At 42.0% G+C, this 13,226-nt stretch overlaps 1 protein-coding gene across 3 annotated transcripts in view; it reads right to left on the reverse strand.

The window, feature by feature from the left end:
* Window positions 1-12,778, reverse strand: part of SKIL (SKI like proto-oncogene) — a 34,628-nt gene extending 21,850 nt beyond the window's left edge. The window contains exons 1-4 of one of the 3 annotated variants that reach the window (XM_043521673.1): window positions 12,604-12,778; window positions 10,648-11,039; window positions 9,057-10,170; window positions 2,563-2,660 (exon numbers count right to left, since the gene is read on the reverse strand). In XM_043521673.1, coding sequence (XP_043377608.1) covers window positions 2,563-2,660; window positions 9,057-10,163 — 1,205 coding nt within the window. In that variant the 5' untranslated portion in view covers window positions 10,164-10,170; window positions 10,648-11,039; window positions 12,604-12,778. Of the gene's footprint in view, window positions 1-2,562; window positions 2,661-9,056; window positions 11,040-11,782; window positions 11,953-12,603 lie in introns of those variants that run through there. The other 2 variants (XM_043521675.1, XM_043521674.1) reach the window with 2 other exon arrangements.
* Window positions 12,779-13,226: the final 448 nt, after the last annotated feature.

The following is a 13,226-nucleotide window of genomic DNA, read 5'->3' on the forward strand; positions in this document are numbered from 1 at the left end:
AAGAGTATACTTTGAACCCGAAGCATTCCAGTTTCTCAGGGTCTTTACCTTTAGGTGTATCCTCTGTACCCCGTGTTTGGGTGGGCATAGAAAGATTCAAAGCCCTTCAGGGGTACCCTGTATCTCTTTTCCATTCATTTAGATGTGGGACGAAAAATAGACAGTGTTTGCCAAAGTCCCTTTGCCAGCTCAGCTATACCCTCTTTGAAAGGTAAGCGATCCTGGATGGAGTTGTAGAGCTCAGTATATGAAAAAGTTTGTGGGACTTCCCCTGGATGACTGTGGTTTCAATGTCTAGGATCTCCGTGATCTGGGACAAAGGTCCCAGAAAGCCTCAAAATTGACTGCTGGTGCTACTGCTTTATCTGACGACAGGAATGATTCCTTAGGTAGCGAGTGAGATTGTTGCTGTCCCTCAGTTGTCACCTGCTCCTGGATGCAGACCTCTGGTTCTGGAGTGAATTGCCTGTCTAATGATACTACTTGGAAGTAAGATGTCCTTTGCACCAATGTATGAGAGAGGCATCTGCTCCGGAACATATCTGACACTGGTCCCCAGTATGGCCAGAATGGCCACGGTGACATGCTATAAAGTTGCTGGCCAGGTTGAGGATGGTTGTCCCAGTGCCATTCATGGCTTGCCAGAGGTGGGACCCAGAATTAGTGGCCTCCAGAACTCTCCCTAGGGTCACTCTCCAATAGTAGGGGAGAGAGATCTCTATTCAACATCAGCAAGAATGATTTGGCAATGGAGTATACTTCCTCAAACAGTGGGGCTGTAGAGTGGCATGATTCAAGTGCTAGGAGAGCCTGCATTGGTCGCTGTTTGGAGCAGTGGATGTCTCCAGTTCCTCTATTTAGGTATAGCTCAAACCCTTGACAGGTTTGGCTACCAGTGCTGAGGTCAATAGTGAGGCCAGCACCAGGACTTCTTTACCACTTGCTACATCAGCTGACTGGCTTTTCTTGTCCAATTTGGGAACCATCAGGAATTTGGAAGCTTTACCTTTGGAGAAGTAGGGTTTTGAGTCCTTTTTATGAGGGGATCCGATGTGGTGCTTGGCACAGTGTTTGCACTCCAAACCGCTTTCCCCCTCAGAGTTTCCCTTTGGTGTTAGTGGCACACATTCTGGCCTTGTCAGAGTTGGTGCCAAGGTAATTGGTGCCAAGTCACCATCATTGAAGTTATCAGTACCAATGTTGTTGGCTCCTTCTTCAATGTATCCTTCTCTTCGAAACCCCAGAGTATGGTGTCTGCTTGAGGAGTGATAGCAAATTATTTCTTTGGCTCAGGTGAAGCTGTTAGCATCTCTTCTGGGTCATAAGTGACCTGCATGGACTGCTCTAGCAGATGTAACCTGAGCCGAGTATTACTGGACTTGTGAATCCTTGAGGGGAAAGACCAGCACATAGAGCACCTGTCTGGGATGTGGCTCTCTTCCAAGGGGGAAAGGCATAGACTGAGTCCATCCATAAGTGGGATGAGGCCATCAAAGGACAAGCAGGGTTTGAACCCTGATAGCTTAGTCTACCATGAAAAGAGGCAGCAGCTGCAAAACTCCTCACCTAGCCATAACACGGTGTGTCTGGCAGGGGGGAAGAGCATTGATGTTGGAGTTCTTTTCTTTTCTTTTGGAAATGTCCAATATGAAAAGATAAAGAAGATGAAGTTCTTCACCCATTTTTGTGAAAAACAGAGGTTTTGAAGCTCTCAAGAGTACCGGTTTGAACACTTGTTAAAATCCGTTTCGCTACCACAGGCAGTAAGAGGAAACCAAGGAAGGTTCATGGCCACTCCATCCTTTATGTCCCTCACTCAGAAACACAAGGAGGCACAGGGTGCATGAGTGGCCCCCATAAATATGACTATTCAAAGGAATCTTATCTCACACATGAGGCACATGTGCACCTACAGTGCACACATTAACACATACTCAAAGAAAAAACACTGTTTTTCTGGCTGCTATAGGGACGAAGTGAGTGCTATACTGAAGAAATGTGCTTGGTTTGTGAAATCAGGGAACCGACTAAACAACTGCAGTAGTCAGCATTTACAGACATGTCATCAGAAGGGTGAGGTTTCACCTTGCTTCAGTGTAGAATACAAACTATGGAAAGATTTAGTCCTAGTTACACATGAAAATTATATTTCAATTATGGCATTAATGAGGTGTGTGGCTTTCTACACACACATTAAGTTACAGAGAGGTTAGAATTTAGCATCCATCACAAAGCCATTTTTACTTTGAAAAGTGACTCAGTGTGATTGCACTTTCCAATTTTTTCCAGTTCAACAATGCTCAAACATCTCTATTAAGCAAAACAAAGTTACTATTAAGTGATGTATCATTTGTTTATTAGCACTACGCATGACAACTTCACTACCTTACACTAAAAAAATCCAGTAGACTTAACTTATCCTTGTGTAATATGCTGCAATATTCCCATAAAATTTCAGTTAACAAGTAAAGTTATAATTACATTTTAAAACTAAAATAATCTTTGAATCATTAAAAACTATTAGACTTAACATACACATTTCTGTAGAAGATGTTCAGTTACCTGGGATGGATGAAAGAATGTGACTGAGTAACAGGGTCTGCTTCATGCTTTATAACTGGATACCATTGCTGCAATTCTAGGCTTTGCTGAGGATCTGCCTGAAAATAAATAAATAAATAAATAAAACCAATTTAGGATTGTTTTCACTCATCTTTCAACTTCTAAGAAGTCAGCTTTGCTAAAGAGTTAGTAAAAATGTTATTCAATTATTAATGGCATTCATACAATAAACTCATTTTATTTCAAGCTGGGCAGCATAAGGCAGATAGGGGAACAGAGAGAGGAGAAAGGAAATATAGGCCAATGAAGAGCAGCAATGCGGGGCAAGGAAAGCTGCATGACCTCTAATTTGTCCCATCCAACTATGGGTAAAGATGAAACTGCATTAAATATAAACATAGAACATTCACTAATGCTTGTTTAAAATTGGCTCAGAGACACAACACAAATGGATTATTTTTCACATATGGCATTTCAGTAACTGATAACTCTTAGACTGAAATATGGCATGCAAAAAGACAGAATGGGTGTCTACACTGAAAATATATACCTTAAAGCTACAGATATTAACTTCTTTATTAAAAAGATGCTGCTTATTTATTTTAGAAATGTACTGTATTACACATAATTCAACTTTAACAATATCTATATTAGCTATATATAGAAAGCAAGAGGGAAAAAGTAGTAATGTGCACTTCATCCCCGAGCCAAGTCTACATACTGAACTGCATGGAAAAACTCCTAAAAATCCATACAAAGATTTCATTGGCTTTCCAAATTTCTGCCAGAAGCATACTATAATTATATGTAGTAAAGGGAAGTAGAACCCAGGATTGCTAATGAGGGCAAGGACAGGGCCTATGCTGCAATGAAATGTTCATCTCACTTTACACAGTTGTCACATACTTTATTGCAAAATGAAGTCTACAAAGAAAAAGCAAGAGCAAATTACTCCAATCACACACTAGGGGATTTTACTAGTCATAGATTTCTGTTTATAGAGGAGGGAAAGATTCACCACAATAAAATGACTACACAATGTTATCTTGAAATACTGACATACTTTAGATATTACCAAGGAGTGACATTGTAAAAGCCTTCCTCATTTCATATTTGAAGAGAAATTTTTGTTCATTTTGTTTCAAGAATATAGAGCCTGGGAAACATTCCTTATCAATTTCTGGCAATATTCAATGCTCCACTGTGCAAAAAGCAGTAATATTACTAGAGAAGAGTCTGATACACACATGAGCAACACATATTTTAACACCTAAGAAAATTTTTTTAAAAAGTGTGCACACATATCATCTACCAATATATAACAACTTTACAGTAGGAATCCCAAAAATAAGTTCTCATAACTACATCCTTAGCTGTTGAGAGAATACCTGATTGGATAAGCGTACCTTGCACTTCACCACGTAGAGTCAAACTTGAACTCTAGCAGACCATGACAGAGAGCAAGCTCCGTAGCCAACAACCCTCCAATCAGAATCTCCAGTCCACCAAGTTCAATCTTAGGAACTAAAATCAAGAATGCCCCCTTCTGATCTCAGGACAGGACACTGGGGAGATGTAGGCCCCAAAGGAGCTAGGTCCCAGAATGGTAAAAACTTTTAAAACAATAAATACTGCCTTAAATGTAAAGGATTTGAAATACAGAGAACACATAACTTCCACACAAATGGCCCGAGAGGCTGGATTCCAGTCTATTAGTCAGGTCATTCTGATAATTTAAATACTTTATATTCATTTTTCTACTTATGTAGTAGCTATTGTACAGTATGATTTTTACTTTTACCATTTCTGGATTACATTATCTCCACCTTTTATATCAGATGTTTTAACTTATAGATGACCTTTTATACAATTATGTTATACATTACTATGCTATCAGACCAGTTTTTTTTAATGTACATGTTCTCCTTCGGTGTCTATTTCACAACTGAATTATTCGAAATACAATGAAAATGCTACTTGGTAAAGCCTCTGCCAGATACATTTAAATATATAATTAAAATATTTTCCTTTTCTCTCACTCACTGTCCAGGTCCAGCCATTCTAAACCAAACTATTAATAACATTTTCAGCCACTGAGGGAAGTGTCCATTTAAATATAGACTGTATATGCACATATAAGCACATCCAACCAAATCACAGATTTTAAGTAGTTAATGAATATTTAAATATACTGTACATAAAAAGACATTATCAAAGCTGGTAAGCCTAAAATTTGACCTCATTTTACTCATGTTTGTAAAAGCTATATAAAAATGATTTTATATAAAACAAATGCTTCCAGGCTCTTTTCTAAAAAACCCAAAACAAATAAAGTCGTTGCCTTAATAACTTAACTTAATAAAAGTATGCATATAAAATGAAGAAATGTATTTATATTTGTATTATGGTAGCATCTAGGGCCTCAGCCAGGGATCTGAAGACCACTGTGGTAGGTACTGTACAAACAAGTAACTCAGACCCTTTCTGTCCCAAAAAAGCTCACAAGGTAAGACAAGACATAACATGTGAATGAAAGACAAATGGTGATGTAATGGTATGGGAAGACAAGGTATCTGTTAAATGAGCATAATAGGTAGTGGTTTCAGCTCATAACCTGCTTAGCCATTATCAGCTGGCAGCGGTTTGTATGGGGTTTTTTTGGTTTGTTTTTTGTTTTTGGTTGGTTGGTTTTTGTTGGTTTGTTTTTAAGTACTACTGCAGAGGTAGGATTTAAGGAGAGATTCAGAAGAAAAACTGTTGACTCTGCAGATTGTGACTGGGAGTTTTCCCCATACCTAATGAGCAGTGTGGCGGCACTTGTGGGAAAAGCAGACTAGCAGGCAATCAAAACAGAGATCATGGACAGAGCAAAGGTGAAGGTCAGCAACATAAGATCTTGGTAAGGTGGGGTTAAATAGTCATTACCTTTAAAATCCTTCATCAGAAGCATAGTCAATGGAGGGATGCAAAGAGGTAGGGGTCAGGTGGTCAGAGCAATGAGCTACTGAAATGAGCCTACCAGCATTCTGAATGAACTAAAGGGAGACCAAAGTGGGGATGGGTGAGAAGACAACTGCAGCAGTCAAGGCCAGAGAGGAGGAGATTACAGTGACCAAGCAAGAGTTTAAGCAGCCTGGATAGACAGGGGTTAGATCTTTGAACTGATACATAAGAAGTGGCAAGATTTAGACACTGCCTATATATGTGGGTCCAGAAATAGGGCTGTGATGACACTTAGGCTACTTGGGCCTTCATGAAAGGAAAGGAAGGCAATGGCTTGGGGGAGATGCCAGCTTGGTTTTGGCTATGATGAGTTTAAGTTACATATGAACAGAAGAACAAGCATACTGGGTCAGACCAATGGTCCATCTAGCCCAGTGTCCTGTCTCTGACAGTGGTCAGTGCCAGATGCTTCTGGTAGTTGGAGGTTTAAGGACACCCGGAGCATGGGGTTGCATTTCTGACCATCCTGGTTAATAGCCACTGATGGACCTATCCTCCATTAACTTATCTAATTCTTTTTTGAACCATTATACTTTTGGACTTCACAACATCCCATGTCAATGAGTTCCACAGGTTGACTGTACACTGTGTGAAAAAATATTTCCTTGTTTTAAATTGTATTAATTTCATTGGACGACCACTAATTCTTGTGTTATGTGAAAGGGTAAATAACACTTCCCTAATCACTTTCTCCATACCATTCATAATTTTATAGACCTCTATCATATCTCCCCTTAGTTGTCTCTTTTCTGTGATGAACAGTCCCAGTCTTTTTACTATCGCCTCAAACTGAAACTGTTCCACACCCTAATAATTTTCATTGCTTGTCTCTGAAACTTTTTCACTTCTAATATATCTTTTTTGAGATGGGGGACCAGAACCACATGCAACATATAAGGTGAAGGTGTACCATGGATTTATGTAGTAGCATTATGATATTTTCTGTCTTAGTATCTATCCCTTTCCTAACATTGTTAGCTTTTTTGACTGCCACTGCACATTTAGCAGATCTTTTCAGGGACCTATCAACAATGACTGCAAGATTTCTTTGATGAGTGGTAACAGCTAATTTAGAGCTCAACATTTTGTATGTATAGCTAGGATTATTTTTTCCAAAGTGTATTACTTTGCATTTATCAACATTGAATTTCATCTGCCATTTTGTCACCCAGTTTAGTGAGATCTCTTTGTAACTCTTCACAGTCAGCTTTTGACTTAACGATCTTGAATAATTTTGTATTATCTGCAAATTTTGCCACCTCATTGTTCATCCCCTTTTCCAGATTATTTATGCTGAACAGCACTGGTCCCAATATGTATTTTGGAGGGTCCTTTTATTTACCCCTTCCATTGCTATAGCAAGTATCTATGCTACAGCAGCACACCTGCTGTACTGCGGCTGTGCTACTGTAGCACTTGTAGTGAACACGTGCCCTTGAAGAGATCATTAGAGAGTTTAGTGAGAGCACTTTCAGTGGAATGGAGAGTGGAAATTGGATTGTGGAGAGTCAAGAACTGAGCTGAATGAAAGTCAATACATCAGCTGTAGACAGTCAATTCAGTTAGCTTGGAGGTGAAGGGGAAAAGGGAAATAATACTGGTGAAACAGGTCGGATCAAGGGTGTTTTATTTTTTAAGATAGGTGAGATCAAAGCATACTTGTATTGTGAGGGGAGTGAAACTGGAGAGTGAAAAGTTCAGAAGTGAGGCAACTCAGGGTCTGGAAGTGGCAGTGCTCAAGGAGCTTGATTTTATTACTTTCAATTCTTTATTCACTAATTTTTAAAATTGAGTTTGTGTTATTGTTTTCCTGTTCTGCAGGTGCACTATGCTTCATTCTCTTTTGTTCCCCTTTAGCAGTAAGAAATAGGAGTTCTGAGAAGAATTCTGCTGGGGTGAACAAGAAAAGACAACACAAACTGAATACTGCCTCTGCTGCCCTCAGATCTGCTCTTAACTGGTGGGTTTCATGGACTGGACACAGCAGAAGCCACCTGAAGATCGCTCTTTTTACTTTTGGGCCTGCGTATAACCAGCTTGAGAAGTGACAGAGCCAGTGCTTTAGGCTGTCAAAACCGTCACCGAGAGGTAGAAGGCATAGAGGGATTGCACAGAAAGCATATTTGTACTTTTGCAGGTGTTATACCAGTGTGTGGCACTGCAATGATAGAGTGATGCAGTGGTTAATCATTCTAGGAGCAAGCACACCACCAACCGTACTATGAACATCTGTGCATGCTTAGTAATAACTGTATGTGCGGAAGGAGGATTTGTTACAGGCATGTTATAATGTTAAAATGTCAAAATTCTCTATTGGCTTATTAATAACTGTCACATTACTGTTGTAAAGTGGGCAGCCTCTGGGTCCCTACACTGAAGGTTTCTCAGAACTTGTTTCCAAGCGGTGCCAACTACCTGTAACGTTCATGATCAGCTGCTGCTCCCTTGAATTGGATGGCAAAACTTGCACCCACTTTAATGGGTGCGTGATTAGTCCTGTAGCTTGCAAATGGACAAGTAAATGCTTCAAAGAACACAATATATCCCAACAGGAAGAGGGAAGCATTTCAAAACCTCAAAGTTTAAACTCTCTCTACAGCAAAATTAATAGTTGCACACAAACATCAATAAAACCAGTGCCTCAAACAATCTCCTGTCTTCACCCATTACTTACCCTCACTTCTCCTCCAAATCTCTTACAACCCACTTCTTCAAGCACTAATAATTCCTTCACTAGGACTGTTTAATGTTTTGGCTAATATTTGTATTATTCAGATTATGAGCTCTTTGTGGCACAGACTAGCTTTATGTTTGTGAAGCAATGTATAGACTTATAGCAATACTATTTGCATATTTTTGTTACAAGTCCCTCCATAGTATCTCAAGGTGCTGGCATAAAGAATTGTTAGATTGCTTAAAAAACCATTTACGGCATATCTATATTATATATAACCTGTTTAATGAAGAAAAAAAAATTACCAAAGCCTTCTGTTTTTAAATAGTATCTTATCAATGCATCATTACATTAATTGAAAAATCATGGCATGCTAGTGGGTGCTTGACAAGCTAACAAACTCGCTTTAACTGACACAAACAGAATTAAAGCTGATGCTCCATTCTGAGGCTCCCTCCTGCTTTGCTTAGCCATGGCAACACACACTACATAGAACATCACACAAAATCGGTAACTGAAATGAGAAAAGTAGTGCAGTGTTTCCATGATGGCTCTAAAGTTCCTAGCTTTTGCCAGTTTAAAGAAAAAGAAACCTACCTTTTAGATTAAAAGTTTTTTGGCAAGTTTCCTACCACCAAAAAAACCCCAACACAAAAGGAATATTCATTACTGCTTTGTATTATCTATGCTGAAGATCTATAGTGGCCTTAACTTATACTTGGCTTGATACCTACTCATATTGATAAAAATGAACATACTTCTAAAAATAAATATTTCATCTTTGATCCAGAAGTTTTTCAAGAGTAGTTGAACTTACTTTGGAGTGAATTCTTTTCTGATTTTTCATGCTAAACTTCTCCTTCATTTCCTCCAAAAGATGTTTCAGTTCTCTCTCCTCTGAAGTGCCTAAATATTTTTGGTTAACATGAAGATAACAATGCCATTTGGCTGATTCAAAGCCCCAGTGGCAGGTCCTCTTGTCAGGAGATCTATGCGAATGCATCACAAATGTCTGGGGTGAAAACATTCCGTAGCACTCCAAACACTGGATACACGGAGCATCCGGCTGAAGATAAAATTGAGGTGCAAACAAACCCTGGCACTTGCCCAAGCATTCATGCTCTACTTCAAAGGCACTGCCACTCTCTTTCAATTGGACCAATGTGTTTTTTGCAGGAAGCAGAGTGCCATTTTGAGGAAAAGTGCGAGGACGTAGTAAAGCATTGCATAGTCTTTGAGCATCAGTCAGTGTTATCAACCCACAGGATGGGGCATTAAATGGAAGGATCCCCAAAACCTTCAGGATATGAAGCTGGTCGGAAGTGCACCTCGAGCAGTATATATACAGTTCATCGCACACTGTATTAATTTGCTGTAGTGAAAAGTCTCGGAGCACTGAATTCAACACTTGAGGCAAACAGAGTCTTTTTTCCCCTCCAACTTTAAAACAAGAAATAGATTCTCCCTCCAATATACTCTGAGTGAGCTCTGTGGAACTGTCTGAAGGAATGAGCAGTGGACTAGGAAGTATCTGTGGTGATGGAAGAGGCACGAAGACAGTGGGTGACATGCTTTCCTGGGAATAACGAGCTGAAAAAGCTGCTGGTCCACCCAGTGAACTCTGGCTGCTTAAATGAAACTGTGCCAATGTGTGTTTCAAACCAGGATTTAAATTCAAAGACTCAGATAGTGTAGTACTGTTTGGTTTGGCATTTTCTCCATCAGACTCCATGGGAGTGTCTTCATATTCATCCACGTTTTCCTTCTTTATTGTTGGCATCTTATTTACTACAGCTTGTACTTTGCTATTTACATGCTTTTCTGTCATTACTTTTTTTACTGGTGGACTGCCATCTTCTTGGACTTCACTTTCTTTTTGGTCAGAACCTGGACTTACAGAGAAATCCGTTTGTGGACTTTCCATCACTGAACTGCAGAATTTTAAATAAATAAATTTGAAATGTGCATCTTCCTAGTTGTGTTTGTTTTGTTTTTCTTAAAGACACACCAATTTCCAACTATTTTAATTATATCATGCCCAGCAAATGTTGTGCCACCTCCTTATAGAGGTTAAAAGATTAAATCCTTGCAAGAGCTACAAACGTAACCCACTTTGCATGTAACAGCATAAAATTAAAGGGTGGAAGGGTTAACAAGAGGTTTTTTGGGGGGTTTAAAAATATTTGTTGAGTTCTCTTTTATTAAATGGACAGCACAATGTACATACAAAAGAGTATAATTTCCTACCCCTACACCACTATATATAGATCATTCTAATAAATTAATCTAGTAGAAAAATTGGGGTTTGGTGATCAAAACCAGACTTTTTTTGCAAGTTTTTCTTTTAAAAAACATATTGATTTTTCATATATGTTTGCATTTAAGTATTAAAATACAAAAATGCTCACTTGTTCTCACTGAGCAGTGCTGGTCTTAATGCAAATCTTCCAAAAGATAATTTCAGTTGCGTGTACACTTTACGCAGCACATCCCTTTCAACTCACAGGATCCAACACAGAGCTTAGTCACTTTATTTATTGTGCAGCCAAGTTTAAATCACACCTCTAGTGTTGGAGAAATGTATTATGGTAATTCAGTGATAAATCCACGAATTAAAGGCTGATCCAGGTTTGCTGATGGAAACTAAACATCCCTATAAGGTCGGCATCAGTAAAAATTATCCTAGCATGTGTCAGTTTTCCTACCCTAAATTACTGACAATGAAAATAAGATCCAGGCCATCTGCAAGATTCATTGTTTGGGCTAATAATACAAATCTCTGTCAATCCTTTTATATAACCTGTAAAAAGAGGAAAAGATCAGTAATCATCATTCAAATTTATTTGAAGAATACAGTCTTTATCTAAAACAGTCTCTCAATCTTGAAATAGATTCAATATACCAAGGTAGGGATATGTTCCCTAAATAACTCTAATTTGCAGAGAACTTTGATTTAAGATCATAAACCCTATTATGGCAGCTGCAATGTAACTCATTCAGAGTGCTGCAAACATGTGGCAAAGGGGACACAGAGGGGAATCACCTATTCCCTCACCTTATTCAATGCTCTGTAAACCCCAGGGACAGAATCCAAAAAAAAAAAAAAAAAAAAAAGGGATTACCACATCTCTCTTCCATGCACTGCAAAGTAGGAGAAGATTAACACAGGGAAAGGGGACAACTAGCCCCTCTTTCTTTGAATATGTATATGAAATGAAAGTATTTTCTCCTAACCTCAACCTTCACACTTTTTACATTCAGTGCCATCCAAACAAATCCAACATAACTAAACTGAAACAGCCTAGACCCTTTCCCACACCAGACGCCATGCAACACTCACCACTACTGCTTCCTCTGAGCCAAACTGTACTTATGTGTTTTTCCACAGCTCACATGCCCTGTATTCTCCCTTAGATTAACATCCCCTCCCCCATACTTTCCTCTGACATACTGACCCTTCCTGGAATAACCCCAACACTCACCACCATCCCGTCTCTCTCACACTCCACCCAGACTCGCCTCCCCCTCCCGCCCATGACTCACCTCCACCTCAGTCTATATCACTCACTCAACCATTACCCACGCTCTCCTCTGACTGGACTCCATCAAACACAGGACTTACCCTTTTCTCCTCCTTTCCACAGACACCCCAAATACTGAAGTGATCCCGCATTCAAACCTACCACTGACTCTCCCAACCCCCTGCCAATTCTCGTGTAGCCCCCCGAAGTCCCACCTCTCAACGGCACACCTCACACACAACTTCTCCCCGGCCCCATCCACACACATACAAACCCACCTCACACAAACCCCACCACGCAACTCTTCACCACCCCACCCCCAGGACACACACACACACACACCTCCCAACTAGGAACAATTCCCTTCATTCAGTGACTCCCCACATTATGACCCCCGCTCCTCATGGGGTCCCCCCTTCCCCGAACGCACACCCAACCACGAAATAACACCCCTCCCTCCCCCACTAAGCCCCTTCCCCCACAGACACTCTCCCAGTTTAGGGATAATGCTCCCACCCCCACCGACGCCTATGGACTAAACCCCCACCCTCCACAGACCCTCCTCCACCGCAGGCATAATCAGCCCCTCTCCACACAATCCCCTGGGTTCGCCCCCTTCCCCCAGACACTCCAACCCCTCTCACGAATACCCTCCCCTCCCCTGGGCTTGCCCCCTTCCCCCCAGACACTCCGACCCCTCACGAATAGCCTCCCCTCCCCCCCTCCGCCGCGCACACTCCTCCTACCCCCGGCTGCGCCCCCCAGCCTCCTCCCGCCACCCCCGGGGCGCTCTGCCCTCCGCGTCTGTGGCAGGTCCCCTCACCCCGCCGCCCGGCTGCTCACCCTGCATCGTGGGGTCCCCGACACCCCAACAGTGGAGCAGAAGCCGCGCACGCACCGCCCACTCGTGACCTCACTGCGGAGACGGCGGCGCGCGGGCACCAACCCGGCGGGCGCGCGCCCTCGCCTCCAGCCCCGCCTACTGTCTGGGGTAGCGCCGCGGTTGCGGCGAGCGGCTCCCCCTCCCCCTCCCTCGCGAGCGAAAAGCTGGTGGAATGAAGTGAGGCCCCTCCTCCCTCGTCTCCACACGGAGAGCTCCCGTCCCAGTGCGCAGCGCTTTCCCCCCAGGCACCCCCACGCGCCCATAGGGCCTTTTCGCTCCCTTCCGTGACCCCACGTTCCCACAGGGAGCGCGCCGCGCCCCCAGGGGCCTTCCCTGACAGAACCCTACGCTCCTCCAGGGACCCACCCCACTTCCGTGAGTGACCTCAGCTCCCCCCCCATAGAGACCCAGCCGCCTTTCGTGAGTACCCTCAACGCTCCTACGGGGATTCCCCCCCCCCCCCCCACCGCTGAGAGACCCTGCCCCTTGTGAGAAAAATCCCCACGATCTCACAGGGACCCCACCCCCTTCTGAGACCCCCACGCTCGCACAGACACCCTCCCCTTCCTTCACAGAGACCTGC

The sequence above is a fragment of the Chelonia mydas genome, chromosome 9 (assembly GCF_015237465.2).
Source record: "Chelonia mydas isolate rCheMyd1 chromosome 9, rCheMyd1.pri.v2, whole genome shotgun sequence".
NCBI lineage: Eukaryota > Metazoa > Chordata > Testudines > Cheloniidae > Chelonia > Chelonia mydas.